Below are 24,947 nucleotides of genomic sequence, written 5' to 3' on the forward strand. Positions count from 1 at the left end.
AGTTCATGAAATCTGCAGCTGAATTACCACAGTCTTCAAAACATTCAATTACATCTAAGACCCAGGGTTGATTATAACGTTACTTTTACTGACCTAGTGTTTGGTGCCTCTGTTGTGTATAAAAGAGCCTAGAAAAGTTTGCCATGAGGACTTTCATCTGAGTAAACTTTCTTTGGATCCGGCTGTAACTTCTTCGGGCACAGATTCTCTTTTAGTATAGGATATACCTTCATGAAGGAAAATGTAGGTTGACTTATTAGACCATGTTTGGCACTGCATTTGCTTTCCATTGCTAGAGTCATCAATAAGTATTTGAGGACCATTCTAATCTTAGAATTTTCAGGCATGGGAGTCCTTCAGTGAGTGAAAAGCAGTGTTCATGTAGCCAGTGAGAACATTATACATAAGAACTTGTATCTCAACTTTGTATAACTGAGAGTGTATTGATACAAAAAGGTGCTTGTGCAGGGGTTGAAGGATATCAAGTTAGTTTCATGTTTGAGCTGTTATAGGTAACCACAGGTATTGGAGGTTGTCTCTAGAATGCACTGGTTTCTTTAAAAGCACAGGAAAAAGTTCTAAAAATAAAACTCTCTCCTACATTCTAAATACTTGGACGGGGTCAAACTCAGACTGTTTTGTAAATGAAAAAAATGTTTCTCTGTCTAGTCATTTTAACATACTTTTGTACAAATCTGCATTATAATTGCAAGATCTGGCTTGTATTTTAAATAAACATGAACAAGCAAAAGAACAATGCAAGTGAAGAGTATTTTATTATCCAGGTAAATTCCCTACACGTTTTGCTATAAAGTTTCTTGAGGGGAATTTGTGACATAATAGTGATTCTTCCTTCTTTCTGTATGCAGTCCTAAGAATGGAATAAGTGTTGACTGTTTTAATTAGTTGTTCTTCTAAATAGTTACTTTTTAATCCTTATTAACTGCACATTTGATTTTTAGTATAATTTTATATGGATAATTTAATAATAACTTTTTATAAATTATGGGAACTTAATACTTACATTGATGTCTTCCGTAGCACCTTAAAGATCAACTAGATAAACTCAGTTTTAGCAATCTCAAGTTGTAACATAAATCTAATATTAAAAAATCACAACATTGGAAAACCAGTGGGAGAACATTTTAATCTGCTAGGACATCCCATCACTGACCTAAGAGCAGTAGTTCTCAAGCAGAGAAACTTCAAAGGAAAATTACAACTTGAGATTGCTGAAATTGAGTTTATTTGCAAATTTGGAATAATGGATCCGCCACGGTTCAATCTGTACATAGGATTTTTCTGGCATTACAGATTTAAATTTTCTGCACTTTTCACCCATGCTCTATCAAGCTAACTACAACATATATTATAGTTAGCTTCCTGACACTCTTAATTAACAATACACCTCCTACCCTTTGCATGAATTTTAAAGACTCCTTTCTTTTTCCACTCCTCATATCTGAAGACGGGAGCTTTGACTCATGAAAACTCATACCCTATAAATCTAGTTGCTCTTTAACGTGCTATTGGACCCGGATTTTGTTCTTCTACTACAGGCCAATTTGCCTGCCCACCTGAAACTATTGAAGTATGCTACAGATTCCTGTAAAGCTTTATAGCTAAATGCTAAGGAATTTTTAACCTGGATAATAAAATACTTCACGTGGCCATTTGCTTGTGTGTGTTTTTATTATTCTGTGATTGGTCCTGTACAGGGCTTTTTTTCTGGGAAAAGAGGTGGTGGAACTCAGTGGGTTGCCCTCAGAGAAAATGGTTACATGGCTGGTGGCCCCACCCCCTGATCTCCACTTGGTGGTGCGGAGGGCAATCTAAACTCCCCTCTGTCTGGAGATCAGGGGGCGGGGACACCAGCCATGTGACCATTTTCAAGAGGTTCCGGAACTCCGTTCCCCCTGAAAAAAAGCCCTGGTCCTGTCCTTTTGTTTTCTTCTTGTGTTTTAAATAGCAATAGTAGAGAGGACTGATTAAATCAAATCTTGTAAATAAATTTCATGCTGAAAGCAAATTGATGAACCACAGCAAACTGTTCCAAGAATGTTCAGCTAGGCATGTAGATGTTTGGGTGTCTTTGGCTGGGACCAGAAACTGCTGAACTTTCAGTTATATGTGTGCTTTTGATCTGTTCTGTATTCTACTGTGAAATAAACACACATTATCTCCATTTTACGAATGATTTTGTTAAATCAGCCTCAAGGTGAAGCATAACATTAAACATATGTAGCTGTTTCATATTTTGTTTTAAATGTAATTTGTTTCCAACATGGGTCGCCTCACTCCTGAGTGTTTAATAACTTGCGTTCTCAGATAGGGTTTGATTTCATCTTCCTATAGTGACTTTCCTCTGTTGCCTGCTGGACAAAACTGTGCTCTCATCTCTTCAGTGTTTAGTTTCTTCAGCAGACACACGAATTGCAAATTGGTTTTGCAGGAGGCAGGAATTCAGACAATAATATCAAGGCAGTCTAAGAATCTAACTTAGCTTAATTTTTAAAAATTAAATCCTATTGCATTTAATAACATTTTCTCTGTATATTATTGAATAGCCAATTTTGTTTTCATATTGCCATACTAGTGAAGAACATACTAGAGCCTAATAAAGTTGAAATGTTTGCTAATGGCAATGAATTCCTTTCATCTTTTCCCACGTTACATTCTGTAGCATTTGGTAACTTTGTTTCTATTTAAACAGAGGACCTTTTCTGGTGGCTTTGGGAAAATCTTGGCACCCAGAGGAGTTTAACTGTGCCCACTGCAAGACCTCTATGGCTTACATTGGCTTTGTGGAAGAGAAAGGAGTGCTCTATTGTGAAGGGTGCTATGAGAAGTTCTTCGCCCCCGAATGTGCTCGATGTCAAAGGAAGATACTTGGGGTAAGAAAAAATAAAAGAGAATCAAAAAGACTCACTAGTTTACTGAAGTTGTCTCTGGTTCTCTTTGATTTGTAGAAGGCTTTAATTCCTCCCCAAAAGGTTTGCACCCCCCCCCCCAAACCGATTGGCCACCATTAATATCATTAAGAACTACAGTCAACCCTCGCCATGCATGGATTTTTAATTCATGATTTCACTTGTTCACAGTCTGGTCCGATCACATGATGCGGTCTCTAGACTCTCTTTAGTAATACCATATCATCATATTCATTTCATCATTAAACTTTGCAGGAAATGTGGTTTTATTTACTGGGAAGCAGCAAAACCCTGCCTCCCAGTATTTACAATTTCATATTTGTGTTGAGCCCTTATGATTGGTGGGGATCTGACATAAACACTATGTGGTAGGGTTTTTTTAAAAAAAACTGCTTTTATTGATGACCGATCTATCTGACTTCTGACTGAAAACTGTCTTAAAAAATTACCTGCTGAGTGGAGCAGCAATGTATCAAGGATGGGGAGAGTAAAACTCAGTTGGGCTGTGAGAGCATGCACAAAAAGCCAGTCGGGCTGTTTTGTACTGTTTGGAAGGAATACGGTGCCCAAATAGCCATGAGCAGTCCATTGAAAGTTCAGCTATCTGTTCACAACTGGCAAACAGGTTGTGTGAGCTGTACCCAGTGGTAGCTCAAGCATCCCTAGGAGCCATTTTAACCACTACTAAAAGATTGGGAATTTGCTACCGGTTTGCACACTCATTCCCCCAGCTATTCCACTCTCTGAACAATGGTTAAGTGCACCAACAATAGATAAGGCTAACCCAAAGCTATGTTTTTGAAGAACTAGAAAGCAGAGTCTTAAGCCAGTTTCCAGTTGTGGTTTGGGTAAGATTCTTGGTTAGTTTTAAATGGAGTTGGCATTGCTGCTGACATACCATGTAACTTAAAGTTAGGAGGGGAAACATAAGAGGCAGAAAGCACATAATACCCTTGACTGCTTCTTGATCATAATGATAGCGACCTGCCTCCTTTGTTTAGGTCTGTGCTATACCTTATGTAGTAACTCCTTGCATAGTAACTCCTTAGATACTGATGAACTCTGGTTAGTGATCTTCTAGAGGCTGTTGAAATTCATGGGCATTCCTCAGAGCAAGCCTAAGATGTCTAGGTTCTAGGCCTGCCTTGTACTTAAAAACACATTTCAAATTCATTGGTGCCCCTCCTGGATTTTTAGATACTCCACCCACACAAAATCTAGGGTTTTTCAGACTTCTAGTTTGCATAGAGCAGGGTGTGCAGAATTTAAGTTCAGTGCTCATGACCTGCAAAATAGTTTTTGTCTTTTTTTTTAACTGCAAAATGTTTCTTCGTTAATGTAAAGCAGTAATGTAGAGCAAAATTGGTGTAGTGGTTAAGAGTGGTTTGATTCCCCACTCCTCCAGTTGAAGCCAGCTTGGAGACCTTGGGTCAGTCACAGCTTTCTTAGGGTTCTCTCAGCCCCACCCGCCTTACAGGGTAATTGTTGTTGGGATAATAATAACATACTTTGTAAACTGTTCTTAGTGGGCATTAAGTTGTCCTGAAGGATGGTATATAAATCGAATATTATTATTATTATTATTTCTTAATAAATAAGGACTTTACATATCTTGTCTGAATCTTATGGTCTGTGTACTTTTACCCACTTCTTTTCCACTAGGAAGTAATAAATGCCTTGAAACAAACCTGGCATGTTTCCTGTTTTGTGTGCGTAGCCTGTCACAAGCCCATTCGTAACAATGTTTTCCATTTGGAAGATGGTGATCCCTACTGTGAGACAGGTAAGTGATTACATAAGCAGGTGAGAAAACAGAAACAAAAAATATTGGTGGGTCTTTTCCTTGTTTTATATGTTCCACTGCTGATTTTGATTTTGGTTTGATTGCTGTTTGATTTATAAATTGATATTGGCAACAGCTTAAGGATCTAGAGAATGGAAGTTCCCCAGTTAAGTCAATTAGAAGTTTTGGTAGTGCAGAAGACTGAATTAAGTTCTCTGCCACTGTTCTGGAAAGTTCTGAAAATTTTAAGTTATTTTTTGGGATGAGTCAAGTGATCCGTCGGTGAAAGTCGCTGCTAATGTTTCCTTTCTTCCTCTCTGCCCAGGATTCTTCTCTGGGGTTGTGGTACCTGTACGAGTTAATAGCCATGGAGGTTGCACTGTGGAGTGGGAAGGGGCAGAAATTAAATCAGCTGTCCTTCCCCTTCTTTCAGCAGAACTATACTGATACAAAAGGGATATTTCCTCCCCTTTCTGTCTACTCAGAGCAGTCGTCCCCATGACTGTGTGCTTCTTAGTCCTTGTGCGTCTCATGAGCCCTAGAATCAGTTTCTCTGAGCTGGGGGGGGACTGCTGGGGGAGAAGAACAAAGGAATGATCCATAATCTTAGTGCCCACAGAATGCTAGATCCAATCCTGTTTGTACAGTTGCTGCTGTTCAACTTAGTGAAACTTTTGTTTTTAATTCCTGCACCAAAAACCTGCACCAAAATCCTGCCCCCCCTCCCCATTGGGGACCCAACGCGGCTTACATTGTTCTCCTCTGCTTTGTTTTATCCTTTCAGGTGAGTTAGGCTAGCCCAAGATCCTGCAGCAAGCTTCTGTGGCAGAGTGGGGATTTAAATCTGGCTTTCCCAGATCTTAGTCCAGCACTGTAACCACTACACTACATTGGCTCTCTCAGTTCATTCGTCTAGTGTTTGATTAGTAAGATGAACCAGTTCAGCCGCAGCTGTAGAAACATTAAACATTAGTTAGCAAATCCAATATGAAAATAATTTTGCAGGATTTGCTTTTAATAGAAAATAGTTTAGTTTGTTATACTTTGGGTTTAGATTTGTATTAGTCTCTTCATACCCCACCCCAGGCACTGTTCTCCTACCCTCCACCTCCTTATGAATTTGAAAGAAAACGTTTCTGTCTCTTTTAAAACATATTTGATTTTTATTGCAGGATTGTTTGTTCATAGGAAATTTAAATCAATGGTGGCAGCCCCCCGCCCCAGTTTCTAGTATATAGTTTGATTATAATGACGAATGTGGGTTAAATAAGCACAGCAGCACAAATACGATGGTTGGGAAGTGATTTTGTTCAAGCCTAATGGGGGTAGTAGATGTAGGCTTCTATCTCTAAGCTTCCATCTTGGAGAAGGCCCAAAACATGTGATTCTGAACACTCAGAAGCACCATCCTTGTTTGTTTTGTCATCTTCCATAAATGTAATGTTCTTGTTCTAGAAAATCCAGGTATTCTGGGAGGGGGGAATGGAGTGAGAAGCACCAGGCGAGGAATATATGACCTCTGTGTTCAATCTGGTGTTTTTTCTGCGACATGAAGTCTGTGCATTCATGTAGCTTTTTTTAATGAGAGTTAAAAATAAATGCAAACTGGCTAGGAAACTGTACAGGTAATTCCAGTGGGGCCAACCTTTTTGATTCAGGGTAGCACATTGCTGGGTAATTCCAAGGATGTGGCAATAGTTAAGAATATATGTTCACATTTGATACAAAGGGAGTAAAATGCTTGTGATCCAGCCACGCAGCACTGGTGAAACTGCACAGTAGAAAAGCCAATAAGCCTTCCCACATCAAAGAATTCAGTTTTTCTCCCACTGAGCCTTAATGCAAGGTTTCTGTACACTTAAATTTCAGGTAGTTTTCATGCAAGTTAGGTGCTTGTGTTTGGGTACAGCCCATCAATGGCCTGTCTCGCACATTTTTATGCATGGTGTACATCAGGCTGCTATTACACTGTTACCATGGTTAATTCAACAGGGAGAAAAATCTCTTAACTGTGTTGTCTGAGGCTGAAAGGGAAAGAAAACAGAAGCTTTTCTGTTTGCTTCAGCTACTGTTTTCTGTCTCCTGTAGGAAAGCTTGTAAACTTCTTGAAACTGTAAATGGCAGCCAAGTTAAATAGGCATATGCCCATGTTCAGTTTGAGGGGAGGACTTCTGTTATATTTAAAGTAAAGCAAACATGATTGGGGTAACACTGTGCAATTCCAGACTTGATGACAATGCTTGTGAGCTTCTACATGACAGACCAAATTGGCAAGTGGGAAAGAAGGGTGCACTTAAGGTTTATGGAAGTCTTAGGATGTGTTGGAAGATATGGCAAAGAACTGGGAGATGCATGGTACACAGGGCTTTTTTTCAAGGGGAACGCAGGGGAATGGAGTTCTGGAACCTCTTGAAAATGGTCACATGGCTGGTGGCCCCGCCCCCTGATCTCCAGACAGAGGGGAGTTGAGATTGCCTAAACTCCCCTCTGTCTGGAGATCAGGGGGCGGGGCCACCAGCCATTTGACCATTTTCTCTGAGGGCAACCCACTGAGTTCCACCACCTCTTTTCCCAGAAAAAAGCCCTGATGGTATGCATATGTAGTTGTCTCTTTATGGGTTAAATATTTCTACTATGGGTGTGTACCGCTTCACTGTGAAAGATCAGGCTCCATTGTTTAACATCAGCCAGTTCATTACAAAGAGTTGGCCATCCTTACTTAGCTGGATGACAAGAGCAACCTATGAGTGAATATGTAGGACTGATCATGCTTAGAATTTTAAGACAAAAGTCCTTTTCACATTTCCATTTTAACATTGTTATCCATTGCTCCCCCAAGCTTGTGGAAAGTGGTGGTTTCAAGCAACATTTACATCTGCTTATGAACCAGATGTGAACAGCTGTGACCACTTTGAACCGTGCTGCTCTTTCTGGTGCTGGAAGTGGCTACTCCCCCTCTCCTGGGCCACCAAGCCTTTTGCATTTTTTTTTAAAAGAAATGGCACAAAAATAGCACTATAGCATTGTAATGATACATGTAGCAGGTTCTCTGAATTCATTCTTTAAAGTAAGTCTTGCAGAAATATAAGGGAAAAAGCATATCTCCTCAAGTAATAACAAGGCTAGAGATTTTTTTAAAAACAAAAGCTGGAAATTCAAAGAACCTGCTACACCTATTATCACAACGTTATAACACTAATTTATATACCTTCTTTTTAAAAAAAAATGCGCTAGAATTGGTGGGGAAATAAAAAAGGCAGCACTGTTGGTTGCTATGGATATTTCAAACAGTATTCTGCAGTGAATGGGAAGTGCATTGACAACTTGAGAATGGGAAAAACAGAGTTTGTTTGTTTTTTTAAAAAAAGGCTCAACCTCCAAATTGCAAATGGGATACAAGAGGCTTTGTCTTAAAAGGTTAAAAAAAAAATCTGTCAGCAACCAGCAGCTGAAATGGCCCAAACAAATCCACTACAAACCAGCAGCCAAAACAGCTTAGAAAGGTTTCGTGAAAAGGACCTCAGAGCCAAACTAGATGAGGTGGGTTGGGAAAATGGCATGGGGATAAGGCAGGAGCCATTCCCCACCCCCACCCCGCACCCCGCCCCGGTGGTCCTGGCCAGAATCAAGCCACCATTCCACTGTTACAGGGAGTTCTAGAAAATGGCAGCATGTCCCCGGAGCAAACACAGGGACACCGTCTGGTCTAGTTTGGTCTTCTGCCACAAATGCAAGTGACCACGTTTTCCCCTCTGCATACACATCATTCAAGTTCATATTGAGGACTGCACGTAGAAACTGATAGGTATATAATACCTTACATAGGTCAACTTGCTGTAACCTGCAATTGAATTGTAGGCTTAGTAGTACAGCATCCAGCTTTTCACACAGAGGGTCCCCAGTTCGATCCCTGGCATTTTTAATTAATAGAATCAGGTAGTAGGTAATATGAAAGATCTTGACCTGAGCCCTGGAGAGCCTCTGCTAGTCAAAGTAGACAATACTGACAATACATATCCATGCTGGTCCAATGGTATGATTCAGTATAAGGCAGCTTTTCACATTTATTTGCGTATAAAATAATGGATTGAATTGAGCGGAATACTTCCAGTGTAAACAGCTGGGATATGATGTTACTAAATCCAGTGTATTTAACTTCTTGAAGAGAATCTGAAATGGTGGCTTAGTAAGGTAGAGTGGCTTGTGACTGATATATAGATACACACACAGCCAGTGTGGTGCAGTGGTTAGTGTGTTGGATTAGGATCTGGGCAACCGAGGTTTTTAATCCCCACTCCGCCATGGAATCTTGCTGAGTGACCTTGGACTGGTTAAACATTCTCAGCTCAAACTATCTTACAGGGTCACTGTGAGGGTAAAATGAAGAGGAAGAGGACTATGTAAACTGCTTTGGGTCTCCTCTAGGGAAAAAGGTGGGCTATAAATAAATAATAAAATAGGTGGGTTTAAGTGTATTAATTATAGAGTCTCACAAGATGACATAGATTTGATTACTACATTAAGACAATGTGCTACACTGCTGTTTATGATGAATGCAGTACAACCTCCTTTATGGTACCTCCTTCTCCCCTCATCCCCTTATGCCTGGATGATATTATTATTTAAGTATTTTTACCCCATGTTTCTTCCCAGTGGGAACTCAAAGCAACTTACTAAGTACAAAAATAGAAAAAGCAAATAAGAAAAAAACCTAACAGTATAATAAACCACATGTTTGGCTACTGCTGGATTTGCCACTGTGCCACCTCGCTGAGGGCCACAGATAACAAGGCATGTGCTAAGAACCTAAAGCCATTTTCCCCATTTGCTTGCACTCGGGCTAAAGTCCTGAACTACCCAGGTCTCATTCAGCTGGCAAAAAGCCGCCTTTTCCTGTAGCCCTACGCCCTGAGTACAATTGAAAGCTTTTTGGTTTTGAACATTTTCAGTCAAACTCCAATTTGTCATGAGGTCCAAATGTTCAAATTGCAGTTTGTTTCCTCTTAAGAAGCCAAAATTATAAACTTAAGCTTAGTCCCAGGAGGAATCTTAAACTATCTTGATCCAGCTTCCTGGGTCTGATCCAGGATTCTCCAATCTGATCTGGCATAGCCAAATTTTGCCAAATCAGCATAAATCTGGTTATAAAAGCCAGATTGCACACCTGTACAGTAGTGTACTCGACCCATTTGATGCATCAAGCAAAATAAATGTTGTAACATTAGAAAGTCTGTGGAATTGAAATTGTAAATAGAAAATGAGGGACAGGCTGATTGAAAAGGTTGGAAGGCTATATCTTGGAGGCATTTGGGGAGTGCATATATGCAGGTGTAGGATTTATTAATCATGGGTTGGATCCAACCAGCTTTTCTGCTGATGAAGGGAGGAAAATGCTATGCTGTGATTGCGATCATGGAACTTGAATGTACAAAAGCCAGTATGGGATAGGGGCTGCAGTAGACAGGGAAAATGAGCGAGGTTGAGCGAAAAAGCTGGCTGGATCTAACCCTACGTGGTTTATGTTCACAATGTCTCATCTCTGCCCTCTCAGTCTCATTATATGCCGATGATGAAATTACTCTCTTTTGGGGGGTTGTTTTGTGTTTTGCAACTAAAGTTAACTACCCACATCTGTGTTGTTCAGATTATTACGCCCTTTTTGGTACCATGTGCCATGGCTGCGAATTCCCCATCGAAGCTGGAGACAGGTTCCTGGAAGCCTTGGGCCACACCTGGCATGATACTTGCTTTGTGTGTTCAGTAAGTATAAAACTATATGGAGGCTTTTTTAAAAAAGCACAGCAGCAGTGCTTGTGCTAACCTGAGTAAGATGGGAGTTAGTGATGAAATGCCCTTGAATTGGCATGGCACACATACGAGAGAACTTTTTACAGTTTGGATAGCAATTCTCTATTGTAAGATTTTTGGCTCCTTTAAAGATGTATTTGGCATGGACCATGACAATATATTCCTACCACACTATAATCATTCATGTTTGTGCCCCTAGGAAAAGCATACATACTTGCCAAACACCAGAACTTTATATCCTAATATCCTGTTGAAGTAGAAACTTAGGCAAGTGAAATCCAGTCAATCATAGCCTTGTTCACTTAGGTTGTTGCTACCACCACAGCCAGAACTGCTACATCAAGACTTACAATTAGCCTATCAGACCAAGTTCATCATCCCACTTTCTGAAAATATTTGTTAATAACGTTGATGTATTAAGCTTCACTCACTACTGCTCATCTTGAAGAGGAAAAACCAATGATATTCACAAAGTTAAATATTGAACTAAATCACAATGACCAAAAAAATAGTCTAGTTAATCAAGAGCACACAGTATCGATATTACTAGATGTTATCACAACCCAACAGATGTTTGAGTTGGAATTTTTGGTCCTTCACCCACTCCGATTTTATCAAGAATCTAAAAGTCATAGAGGTATCGCCTTAGTATGTGGCATGTTCCAGTTAGTGCAACTGTTTGCAGCTGTCCAATTGTTATCCTGTCCAGGGCTTTTTTTCTGGGAAAAAAGGTGGTGGAACTCAGTGGGTTGCCCTCGGAGAAAATGGTCACATGGCTGGTGGCCCCGCCCCCTGATCTCCAGACAGAGGGGAGTTTAGATTGCCCTCCACGCTGCTGGAGTGGTGCGGAGGGCAATCTAAACTCCCCTCTGTCTGGAGATCAGGGGGTGGGGCCACCAGCCATGTGACCATTTTCAAGAGGTTCCGGAACTCCGTTCCACCGCGTTCCAGCTGAAAAAAAGCCCTGATCCTGTCTATGCCAATATCACCTAGATGTCTAGTTAGTCCTTTTGAAATCGCACCTAACACTCCTGTCATCATTACTGGAATAACCATTGTATATTTTTTTGAATTTGGCTGTCACCTGGGATTGCCACACCAGTCTTACTTTCAACTACAGTAATATCCAAAGTATTATGTTCATATTTGTTTGGATTTTGAAATCCCACACAATCTGAACATTTTCATTTTCAACAGCTTTCTTGGGCTTACATTCCCACGAATATTTCGTGGATAGTAGCTTGTACATTTTGCATAAATTCCAGTGCAGGATTGCTACTTTATTATAGTAGCTTTTATAGTAAGTTTGTGACTTGTTGTTTTGCTGTTATGTTGGAATAGAGTTGCCACCTTTCACTTGGGAAATTCCTGGAGATTTTGGGGTGGTGCTTGGGGAGGGGACTCTGCGGAGATGTGATGTGACATTGAGTCCACCTTCCAAAGCTGCCATTTTCTCCGGGGAACGGATCTCTGTAGTCTGGAAATCAGTTGAAATTCCCAATAGAGCTTCAAGGCCCACCCTGAGGTTGGTAGCCCTAGATCAGAATAATGTAGTGTTATCATAACATGGAATGAGAAACTCAGTTGATTTTTGTACCATTTCAGATATGCTGTGAGAGTTTGGAGGGCCAGACTTTCTTTTCGAAGAAGGATAAGCCCCTGTGCAAGAAACATGCCCACTCAGTGAACATCTGAAACATGAAATGTTCCTAAAACAAACCTAATGACAGGAAAGGAAAGATATGGAGTGTTTGTTTTCAATATGCTTACTAAAGTATTTATGTAGACTTTTGAAATCGTAGAGAAGCAAGGGAAAATTGAGCTTTTGATCTTTCATGCAATAGAACTGGGAGTATTTAGAGGGGCATAAGTTAGTAATGTCAGAAAGAAAGAAAGAAAGAAAGAAAGAAAGAAAGAAAGAAAGAAAGAAAGAAAGAAAGAAAGAAAGAAAGAAAGAAAGAAAGAAAGAAAGAAAGATTTTCTTTTATTGACAGCATACCTTTGTGTTCAGTTGCGTTTTTACAAAAGGAGATGTTATCTCGGCCATGCAATTCCATAATATAATTTGGATGTGCATTTAAGTACTATGAATGGGTAAAATTATTCCTAATTAAAGGCATGGCAAAATTAGACGTGGGTTCATATATTCTTCAGGACAAAGAAAAAGAGTTCTGCCATAGATAATGTAATTGGTATGTATCATACCTTTCAAAAACATTACAGCCTGAAGCCGTTTTACACACATGAGGATTCGTGATATAAGTAGTTGGGGAATTTGAAAAGCCTAATTCTGTTAAATTTCATAGTATAGAAAGCGTTGCCTTTTTGCGTTGTTTTGTTTTGTAAGTGGTGCAGAAAAAGTAATTCAGCTTCTGCACACCAAGTAATGAGATATTTAACCACTTGGAAAAAAAAAAACTTTTGTAACTGGCCAGGAAGAACATGGGACTCATCTACTTCTAAAACATAGCCAGTAATACCATAAAGAAGTGTGAGGAATGGGAGGGGGGTTCTTACTCTTACACGTTTTTGTATCTACCGTGTGCACAATTTAGTATGACTTTTGGTAACAAATACAAACGGGAACTGTGGGAAATGAATAATTTCAACTACCTTAGATGCACAAATCTCATTGCATTCTTGCACATTAAGCAGATAAATGCCGAATAAACTCTTTCTTCCCTTACATGATCTTCCTGATAGTTGCCTTTATTATAAAACTGTTAATGATGTTGGCTTGTCTTTTTAATACACATGCCATTGCTTATCTTATAATGATCTGTATATATGCATTGCTATATTTCCTCAACTATCTCCTCTGATGCTTGGTTTCTCCAGAGATAGAAAAGTAACATTATTAAGAATGCAGAGTAGTTTTAATGGGAAGAAAAAGGACCGAGTATATATTGTAATGCTTCTTTTAAAAATCTTATTTGAACCCCAATGAAGAGTTCATCTTGCCATGCGGGCAAATAATTATCATTGTTTCGGTGATCTTCTTGATCTCCCAGGCAACACTCTGCATGTGTTGTGAGGTGTAATGTGTGTTTTATATGGATATGAATGGAGTAAGTTTGACTCAGTAGAATCCATGCAGGAGAAGACTGGGCAAGTTTAATTGGACAGTGTTAGTTCTCAATTCTTTTATAAAGTTGAAGTTACCCTTTCCAGGTGAGAGCTGATCTAAGGCTTATCCACATTTGCCATTGTTAATCTTCTGGTTTATATACTTCACTGTACATAGTACAGTGTAACATGACGGTACACTACATAGTACAATGGTACTGTACATTATATTGTACAGTGTTAATATAATCAGTCAGAAAAACAGTCACCTATACTGGCCACAGCCAGTTGATCAGAGGATTTTTTTCTCCGTTGCCCTCGGATTTAACTTTTAGTAAGGGATTGTGGAGAATTCTTATTACCCCTTGGTAGGACAGTGTTGACAATTGACTTACCAAATGCCTGAATGTATTCCATGTAAGTAAACAGCAAATGGTGGTTGGTAGATAAATTGAAATCATAATATCTTATTATGTCTTGATAATCTCAAAATATGCAAATATTGGGCATCCTTGAATCTCACATATATCCTATAACTATCTAAAATTCATGATAATTTTATAGTTACTATCAACAGAATTTACTTTTCATGCCATGCTTCTTATAGTGTTAGCCAACATTTTTACACGCAATTTTATATCTTAGTATTTATTGGGGGGAGGGTAGAACTATTCAAAAATGTGAGCTTTTATTTTTAGAAAGTCTGCTCATTTACCTAGACTCTTAGATATGGTTTTATCATTACTTAACTGTGGCAAAATAAACACTGACCATTCATTCACTGAGGAGTTTACAACTGGCAAAATAACATTAAAAGAGTGGTGGCCTCCTAAGTATGCAGTGCCCAGACTTTAAACAGTCCTACCACATGGGTACGCTTTAAATGTGCTAATAAATACTACTATGAAGGCTGGAAAGTAAGATACCTGGCAGAAAAGGGTTGTGGGCATGTTTAGGAACTAGAACATATGTAAACAACACATTTTAAACTTGTAGCGGTGCAAGACTAAACCGAAAAGTAGGAACTGTTTCACTTTGTGATCCTCATAGCATGGATCAAGAATAATGCAATGTTACTCATGTCTGGATCTTTGTTTCATTTCATTCAATAGATTCTGGCTATTGTAAATGCTTGCTTTGATTTTCCTCTTGGTTTCTTCAGTTTCCACACACACCCCTCTTTTGGACCTGTTTTTTAAACACGATTTCTGTGGTCAGCTTTGCCTTTGGATCCGGTTCTTACAAAAAAAAAAGAGCACAATCAGAAGTAATATGATGTATACATGAATAAAAAATGCCTGTGAACTTACAAAGATCATTTTGTTTCACTTCTTAAAAATAACTGTTATCATAAGGCCACAGGGTAGCAAAAATGTATCCTGCAGAAATGTTCCTTGGCCCCCATACCTGTTTGCTTTATTCATTGTTTTATTTCCAAATTCTGGCTGTTATAACAGAATATATGACAAAGTTGTATGCAAGGATGTCTGATCTCTGCAAACCGAAGACAGTAAATAGGAACTGTAATTCTATCTCCTCTGCCTCGGTTTATCTGATACTGTATTTAGCCTTGGCACAAAGCATTCTCTGATTTCACCTTAGGATACTTAACCATCTATAGTAACATGGTCAATTACTTCATGATAACAGTAGCCTCATAAGATTCTTATGAGCTGGGTATCTTTTGACTAAGAGAATGCACTGTTGTTTTCTACCTTGTTTGTACAAGAAATGAATGCTGCACATGACTCTATAAAAAGCTAGAGGCAACTTTACAGGAGTCTTTCCCCTGCTTCACATGTTTAGACTACAATTAAAGACAAATGCAAGTCTATTTGCAAACAGTATATTAAACTCCAGAAGCCAAACTCTTAAATGCATCAAGTCCATGTCTGACATTTTAACAGCAGAGGGTTGGTTTCTGTCAACCCACAATATAATTTAACATTAAAATGCACCAAGAAACAAAAATAAGAGATCTGTCATTCATTCATTAAGAAACTGTAATCTAGTGTAATATTTATAGTCCTAAAACTCAACAGTGTGTTTTCACAATAAATCCCTTTTCACTGCTCAGCATAAAACAAATCTTTCAGTCAAAAAGCTTGCTGGTTGAAACGTACCATGTTAAAGATCTTCAAAGCTTTTCTTTAAAAACTGCACATAAATCCTCTTAACCAGCAAAAGCTTAATTTTGGCTGGAGTTTTACTTTCTGGGGACATTAATATCTTGTGTTCAGACAAGATCTTGGTTATATCAGAAACACACAGAGCCTAATTTATTATTAGCAGCCTGGTGTTAATTAGGGGGAGTTACCAGAAATAGTTTGCTTGATGGAAATTTATTAGGAAATCACACTTTACTGATGGCAAAATGGCAGTAACTGAGAGAGCACAGCCCCTATTCAAAACCAACTAATTAACTGGGTGTTAAAATTCCTCGGAGGAGAACTTTGGTTCTAATCATGGGAACCTCCACCACTGACTTCTCTGAGCTATTTAAAAGAGGAGGTGACCCTTCTGAAGTTTCAAAATGGTGAAATATTTCATTTCTCAATGAAATCATTGAGGTCCCAGCTTATTAGACAAGAGGTGATACTGCTTTTTCACAAACAAAAACCTGCTCATATTTTTATTGGTGTTTTTTTCACCATGAATAGCAGCCATTAGTGATTTCAGCACTCTTTTTTTTCTTTTCAGAGATAACCTTGTATTGAGATGGATTTTCAGATCATTTGTTTTTAAATTTCACCTTTTCTATAAAATGGAAGCAAGTCAAACATCAGCTTGCTTTGAGCAATTCAGAAGGAGAGCTCAGTGTTCATGCTTTTCATTTTCATAATTTCCATGACTGCATTGAATATAGTACTTATACATCTGTGCTTTTCGTGCTGAATCATGTTTAAAGATGCACCGTAAAAGAGTGGAGATAGAAAAGTCAAATGTGCAAGGAGGATGCACAAATGTCTGCTGTACATAAGAACATAAGAGAAGCCATGTTGGATCAGGACAGTGGCCTATCCAGTCCAACACTCTGTGTCACACAGTGGCCAAAATAACTAGGTGTCCTCAGGAGGTCTGCCAGTGGGGAAGGGATACTAGAAGCCCTCCCACTGATTGCCCCCCTAAACACCAAGAATACAGAGCATCGCTTTACATCACTGACCACTTAATGTGCCTGTGCAACCATTTCAATAATAATTCCAGCAAATAATTGGCAGGATAATTATAGCTGTGCCATGTTCATGTTATATTGTGTGACAAGTAGCCCATACCCCACCACACCACGTTTCTACACTGTGGATGGTTCATGTTGTGAATAGATCATCTCAGTTTCTTGTCATGTTCCATTTCTGCATGCTGCTGGTTCTAGCTGGTATTGCTTAACACAATGGTTATGTTTATTTATTTGTTATTTATAGTCCACCTTTCTCACTGAGACTCAAGGCAGTGTACACTTACGCAATGCAAGTCAATATGATTAACAAGATGAGACATCCAATAAATGATACAAATAGAGTTTGGATAGCAGAAATCTGAAACAGAGCTGAAACAAAGCATAATGCATTAAATGCAGAAATTACATAGTAGGATCCTACTTACAGCAACAGACAATACATACTATACACAGTAGTGTAGTGTACAGTCCCTATCCTTTTACCAAAGCGTTTTTTTTTAACAATTTTGTTACAGTACAGCCCTATTACCTGTGTAAACAAGACCACCTGGACAATTCAGTTCGCAGAAAGCCACCAAGTGGGTGTGAGAACCTTCCTAACCTCATCAGGCAAGCCATTCCATAAGCCGGGTTGAGGAGGGACACAGCAGAGAATGCACACGCATGGGCAGTTGTTGATTTTATCCCTTTGAAGGGTGGCACCTGTACAAGGCCCTGCTTAGGTGAGCAAAGCTATCTGCAAGTAATAATAGATTTTAAGGCTCTGAATTCAATAGTCAGAGGGCAAAGTGAACCCCAGAAGGTAACTGATAAGTGGGTAGGTCAACATTAACAGGCATACACCAAAGGTTGGATTCTTCGTGCATCACCAATTGATTACCATTGAATAATGGGAGCTTCATTTCTTCCCTGAAATGTATCGACAAATAGCAACATCTGAACAATGGAAGGAGGGAAAATGCAGAAGCGGATCACAGGGGCATGCTGTGTCTCAGGTGTATAAGCTACTCATGGCAAGGGAGGAATGCAAACTTGTTTGCTTGTTCAGCAACTCCACTGCCTCCTATAGCCTCCTGCAAATATTACTAGAAGGGTTCTGCTGTGGGAGCCAGAGGAGCAAAATTCCCACCCCACCCCCAACAGGTTCATTTGCCCAACAATGACCCTGAGAACTATGTGCGTTGCCCAGTTACAGAAGATAAAGGTTCAAGTTCCCACCATACTTGTTAACAGTTGCACACCCTCTCAAGCTTCAATAAATAATTACAAATTAGAGATAAATATGATCGCTGGAATTCTGCAGTTCTCATACGCTGAAACTTGCTTCTTTAGGATATCCTACATAGGATTGTTCAGGGAATGTAGCTGTATGCTGATGTGGTGAATTGCTGTGAGCTCATGATCATGATCTGTTTGGCTTAAAAAACTCAATGGGAAAAGGTTCCAAGTGTGCCAAGCCAGGGATTTTTTTGTAGTGATATTTGCTGGTACTGAGTACCTGTACCTTGCGGGGGCAGGGGGGCTTCCATGGAAACCAGTGCAACCTTGTATATGAATATCAGCACCTTTCCCCCCTTCTTTTTTACAACAACACCCCCCCCCCACTGTGTCAAACTAAGGAATACAGTGTTGGGTGTTTGTTGTATGTGTGTTCATTTACTTCATACTTACCTCGCCTTTCTCCCCAGTGATCCAAAGCAACTTACGTTATTATCTCCTCCATGTTATCCTCATAACAATCCTTTAAGGTAGGCTAGGCCGAGACTGTGTGACTGGAGCAAGGTCACCCAGCAAGCTTCCATGGCAGAGTGAGGATTTGAACCTGGATCTCCCAGATCCTAGTCTGACACACTAACCACTACAATACACTGGCAGTCCCGCTGTAATGGTTAGACATCCTCTTCAGATTTTGTCTTGTGTAAGAAATAATAATAACTGTGCTTATATACCACTCTTCTAGAGAGATTAGTGCCTCACCCAGAGCAGTGAACAAGTCGATGTTATTATTATCTCCACAATGCAGCTGGGGAGCTGGGGCTGAGAGGAGTGGCTTACCCAAGGCCACCTACTGAGCTCATGGCAGTAGTGGGATTCAAACCAGTAGAGCGCTGATTTGCAGCTGAACCACTTAACCACTGTGCTACAGCAGCTCTCAAAACTGCTGTGCTTCCAGGAACTTCCAGGAAGGCTCAGCTACAAAAGAAAGTAACCTAGAAGCAACAACTTGCTTTCAATGCAAGAAATGCAAACATTTCTCAATTTTTGTTAAATTGCAGAATGGAAAAAATCCAAATAATTGATGTGAAAAGGAAGTATCAAATGGCACCAGGTAAAGGACTAGCTAAAGCAGTTGAAAGATATGCTTAAAGGACATACTTGGGCTGATGTATGTGTGTTATCACTGACGGACTGTTCAGTGAAGATTTAAGCTGCTTCCTTTGAGAAGTGCAGTGAGTGAAATGATAGGAAAACCTGGTTTTATTATAGCAATTTCACACATGGAAATCATCATTTGGTATTGAATTCACTGGAAGAACAGTTACAGACATTATGTGGAATAAGGTGATATACAGATGGGTTAACCCTAGACTGTAGCCAGATTGTTAGAGACTCCCTGCACGTAGAAAAGCCAGTTTGGTGTAGTGGTTAAGAGCGGCCAGAGTCGGAGAGCTGGGTTTGATTCCACACTCCTCTGCTTGAAGCCAGCTGGGTGACCTTGGGTCAAAGCTGCTCAGAACTCTCTCAGCCCCACCCATCTCACAGGGTGCTTGTTGTGAAGATAATAACAGACTTTATAAACCACTCTGAGTAGGTGTTAAGTAGTCCTGAAGGGCAGTATATAAATTGGGGGTGGTGGTTGTTAATGAAAAAAAAAGCTCGCTAGAAAGTAAAGCTTATTATCATCCTTTACCTGCTCTCCTAATTTGTTAACATACACAGAGCCTGTACATGCGCAAATATTCCAACATATCCCTATCTGAAAAAGTACAGCCTCTAATCCTACAATTTTATTCTAATAAATGTCTAGAATGGCTCCAGGCACTTGTTGAATGGGTAAACACACCTTGTGAAAGCTACCGTAACCCTACAAGGTTTTTCAGGAACAGTTATGCTACAGAAAATGTGCCCAGGTTTTTATGGTTGTTTTAAATCCTGTGCAAACATCTTGAAATCATACTTACAGATTTAAATCTTTTTTATGATGTAAGACTTTGGGTTAGCATCTCCTCCTATCCCTGCACCCCCCGATTTTTGCAAAATAGCTACACCGATTGGTACAATGAACGTGAAACACAAGCCCTGTCCCAAACTACTTTCTGAGAGTGTGAGAGCTTTTGGTGCAGCTGCTGTGCAAACTGGAATGATCCTAAAAGTTAGTTGCCATGGCTGGCTGTGTTAAACAGGCCTTACTGTGTGTTTGTGGTATGCAGATTATGCACTTCATCTGCTGATGATACTCCAGTGTGCACATTTGGTAAACTACTTTGTGACATTCCCTAGAGGATCTCCAACCCAAAACTCTGGTTTGATGCACTGCCTTGTCATTTGACGGAGAGCCTGAACTCCTTTTGGAATTTCCACTCCATCTGGAATAGTTCTCAGTTTGGTGGTGCAATATGGCAGGCAGCCAACATGTTCTGTAGCATTCTTGCTATCTCTATCCCCCATGGTGTTCTTAAGGCCTTCCTGTGGGCTCACATGTTTTGGCAGCAGCTGAATTAAACCTCAGAGAAATACACCTTTACATATAATTTTGTGAAGTGCTTTGGCCTTCTGATTTCATGGAACATACAGCATAATTGCAAGAGGCAGAAAGCCTGCTAGCCATTGGAGTGTTGTGAGATTACATCACTGAAGATAAACCACTAATCCTTAAGATTCTTGTCTCATAACTGCCTTTTCTAGTCATTTTCTTCCAAATACTCCTTCAGGCTAAATAAATCTCAGACTCTATATAAGATATTGTTTTGGAAGCAAAAGCTGACCTGGGAATTCATTCTTCATGACTATAACTCAGTTTGAATTGATGTAATTTTGAGGTGGCTGCATCACACACACAAGTTCATAAGTTATTCTGTATGAAATGTAACAATTGCCCTTAGTGCAAATGGCAAGACATAAAAACCAGGCACATTTTTTTCTTACCATGTCATTGACAAAGAAATAGACAAATGTGACCCTTTTTTGGCATGTACAGACTAGTTCCTTTGAGAAGAACTCAATAGACTGGAAATTTCTGAAAAAGCAAGCAAGGGCTTTTTCTGGCAATACGCACCGGTACACAGTATCGGCACCTCTTTTGGTCAGCGAGCTTGGCCCCCACTGCCAGGCGGTCAACGCCATGAGTACCGACACCATTTTTTGAGGAAAAAAAGCACTGCCCACAAATTTTGGGTTCAACCTAGTGAAGTTGATCAGCAGTAGATTCAAAACGTACAAAATACTTCTTCAAGAAAATGTAAGTCACTCATGGAACTTTGATTTTAAAGCAGAAAATCTTGTGGAGAATAGGCCCGTCTATGGTGGTTAGCCATATTGACTAAATGGAACTCTGGATGCCAAACTCTCAGGATTTTTTCAGCCCAGCTACCTGAAATCCTTTACCTAGAGATGCCAGGAATTAAACTTTTTCATGCAAAGCAAGTGTTCTGAGCTATCTGTTCTTCCCTGATCATTATTTTTGTATGTAAGGTGGTGCCTGTAAAGATGCGGTAAGAGACCTCTATATGGACTAGTATACACAATTCCAGGAGCCAAGGTCACCTTGGGAGATAGACCAGGTGCCATGGAGACAGAGTAGCAACATACAAGTTCTAATCAAGCATCTTGTTGTGTTCTGCCAAAGGTTGCAGGAGACCCCAATCTGATGCAGGGAATTTTTGCTTTATGCTTCGGGTGATTCTCAACCACCGTATCAATAAGGGTCAGTGCAAAGATGGAGGTGTAAGTCAATGCCAGAAGTTTCCCTTTAGCCAAATCTCGGTTGGAGGAAACCAGACAACTTTGTCAAATACTGACAGTTGCTCCTTTTGCTCGGAATGAACGAATTTTCCCTACTTAACTTGTTTTTATTTCATTTATATTTTTGTCAATTGTTTTAAATTGTTCAGTATAGGTTTTGTAGATTTGTATTGTGTATGAATTATATGCAAATTTTATAATACTTCTACATATTGGAACTATCATATAATCATATAAATTATTTGTGCAAGAAGAAAAAATACAATAAAACAAAAAAGATGTGGAAGTAAAGAATCAAAGGTCCATCTCATGGAAATGAGAAGTTAGTTAATTTGAATATTTGGGGTGAAACACCAGAGATGATAATTTGAAATTCTTCCTTCCTCTAGCAAGGATGTCTCATCCAGTTCCTCTAGCAAGTTTGTCTCATCCAGTTTTGGTTAGAGATACTTTGAACAAACAGTAAGCATGCAGACAGGGTTATTAAAGGGAAAAGGTCAATGCTATAAGTCAAGTGGCTGAACAATTTCAATTTGTTCAATTGAAATTGAATCCAGACAAGACAGAAATGATGCTCTTTGGTAAAGAAGATTTTTTTTCCGAGATAAAAAGTGCCTTCTCAACATGCTTGTTAAGAAGGCAGAAATCTTGAAGGATGTTGTGCTCCCCACTTTTGATGGAGTTCATCTGACCTTTGCAGACTTGGTTAAGAGCCATGTGATTATACTGGATCCAGCGCTACTACTAGAAAAGCAAATTAAGGCAGCCACAAAATATGTTTTCTACAACCTCACTCTAGACTGGAAGATGGTTTCTTACCTCACCATGGTTGATCTGGTGATCATGGTTGATATGTAAGGCATTACATAATGTATTTTATATAAGTCTTCCATCTAAGTTAACTAGGAGACTGCAGTTGGTGCAAAACTCTGTGGCTCGGCTGTTATTAGGAGCGAGCAGGAGCATGAATATTACCCCCATTCTGCAGTTACTCCATTGGCTACCTATCAGTTACCGTGCCCAGTTCAAGGTATTAGTTATCACATATGCTTCACAAGCTCTTCACAGCCTTGGCCCAGCATACCTACGGGACTGCCTCTCTTCCCATGTCCCTCCATGGTAGCTTTGCTCATCTAAACAGGGTCTCCTGCAGGTGCCATCCTGCACATGGCCGAAATTAACTGCTGCCCATACACATGCATTCTCTGTGGTGGCCCCCGTCCTATGGAACAGCCTGCCTGAAGATGGTCAAGACAGCCCCCTGGTTTTCCACAAATGATGCAAACCTGAATTATTCAAACCAGCTTTTTATTCAGAAAGGAGAGGTGTATTGTTCTTCGCTTCCATTATTTGTTCTTTATTTCTCTCTCAGGTGATATTGCACAATAATAATAGAGGATTTTGAGGACTCCATTAACACACAATTATGCATACTACGTTTTCTGGGATTTTCTTAACCTGTTAGATCCCCACCAAATCTTGGCCTGAAAGCACAATGCTTTTTTAATTTCAAAGATCCATTGTGTGGATTGTAGCCATCCCCACCACCCCTGCAAGTGTCGATTCCTGATTAAGATGGGTCTTTCAATTCTGTGTCACCAAAAGAAGGGCGCATTTCCTAACTGTAAGAGTGAACAAGCTATCAGTTGTTTTTTTCCTGCTAGATCATTGGAAAATAGAAGAGAAACATGATATCCTTTCCAGATTTTCTTCACCCTGAAACAACCAAGGAACCTTAAGAGTCCAATCAACCTACGATAACCCTTGTCTCATAACCAAGTTCAACAACTCCACTAAATTCACTTTGGGATTTGAAACTACACTTTGGTTCAGTCTACCAGATTCTTCAGAGGTTTTGACAACTTAGTCTCCAGCATACCTAAGCAAAAGAGGAATGACCACTCCGAAATGACTTTTCTTTCCTATACACAATCTCAATAAATCTGCCCTACAAATTATTTTACCCATAAATATCTCTAACACATACTGGTGTAGCTGCAGTGAATCCAGTTTTTCTGATGGAACTTAAAAACACTCTGTTTCAACTGACTTTTTAAAAACCTTGTATTGTTTCCTCAAGTACAATTTTTTGCATACCTGTATTATTTCTAGTGGATTCAGTTTACCAAAGCAATCTTTTGAATTCTATACTTTATAGCTGCAGAATTGACTTCTTTTATCACAGGGCTTTTCAGACCCAGTAACTGATAATGGCTTGGTTTGGACCCTAATTTCCCTGTCCATTTGCACAAAGAACTTGCACTCACAGAAGAAGGAAAGGGGGATTTTTTGCTGCTTGTCCCCTCTCACTGCCGCCTCTCTTACCTCCATGGCATTCCCGAGAGGTCCACTGACTCACAGGAGCAGAAGTTGGAGGGGAGGCGGAGTTGCCGCTTGTGCTGTGCCGTTTGACTCACACTGCATAGGATCCAAGCCAATATCTGTCATTACTTTCTCCCACAAAGTAAACCAGAGCTGCCAGGCCACCTTCCTGTAGGACATCTGGCTGTAAATTTTAAATATCCATTGTGAAAATTATCCTTCCAAGTTCCCTAAAGTTTTACAAGAGCTTTGGTCACCTATGCAATAAACAGGCTGAGTAAGAAAGGGAAGATTGACAAAAATATTGAGTTGACTGGAAAATAAAGACAATCATCTTAGAATTCTGGGCCTTGGCTGTCTTGGGGGTAAAACATATAAAAGGGAGTGGACATGTTAAGAAATTTACTAGAAATTAGAACTGGCCCAGAGTGCTTCTAATTTGTAAAGACAGGTTGCAATTTTCGATGAGGGAGCATTAAAGAATCCCTGCAACAGCTCTTCTTCATCTCCTGTGACTAATGATTCATGCATGGGGCTGACAAATGTGGAATGAAGTTCTTGTCTGGCAGACCCTTTGGGTTCAAGTTGACCCAAGAGTGGTTTTTGGGAAGAGCTCACTCTGGAAGTCACCTTCTTCTGGCTGTGTAATCATGGAAACCTGCCTATTGTCTCAAGCACATCCTGCTGTCTTTCAACCAAAGAGTTCAAGCTCATTAAAATTCTTCCAAAAAAGAAAAGTCTTTCTTGTAGCCAAGGTGCTATGTGTCTTTGGAAGATCACAGTTCAGGGGGTAAATTGTGAGCAAAGTCAAACTTTTTTCTGAGCTGATTTCCATTGTAATAATAATATAATAACATTCAATTTATATACCGCCCTTCAGGATGACGTAACACCCACT

General features: G+C 39.7%; 1 protein-coding gene across 5 annotated transcripts in view; it reads left to right on the forward strand.

Annotated features, from left to right (window-relative positions):
- Positions 1 to 14,900, forward strand: part of PDLIM5 (PDZ and LIM domain 5) — a 177,020-nt gene extending 162,120 nt beyond the window's left edge. For all 5 annotated transcript variants that reach the window (XM_054990104.1, XM_054990103.1, XM_054990102.1 and 2 more), the window contains 4 exons: positions 2,714 to 2,894; positions 4,593 to 4,713; positions 10,358 to 10,473; positions 12,127 to 14,900. In XM_054990104.1, the coding sequence (XP_054846079.1) occupies positions 2,714 to 2,894; positions 4,593 to 4,713; positions 10,358 to 10,473; positions 12,127 to 12,216 (508 nt within the window). In that variant the 3' untranslated portion in view covers positions 12,217 to 14,900. The remainder of the gene's footprint in view (positions 1 to 2,713; positions 2,895 to 4,592; positions 4,714 to 10,357; positions 10,474 to 12,126) is intronic.
- The last annotated feature ends 10,047 nt before the right edge of the window (positions 14,901 to 24,947 follow it).

Source organism: Eublepharis macularius, chromosome 10 (genome assembly GCF_028583425.1).
Source record: "Eublepharis macularius isolate TG4126 chromosome 10, MPM_Emac_v1.0, whole genome shotgun sequence".
Lineage (NCBI taxonomy): Eukaryota > Metazoa > Chordata > Lepidosauria > Squamata > Eublepharidae > Eublepharis > Eublepharis macularius.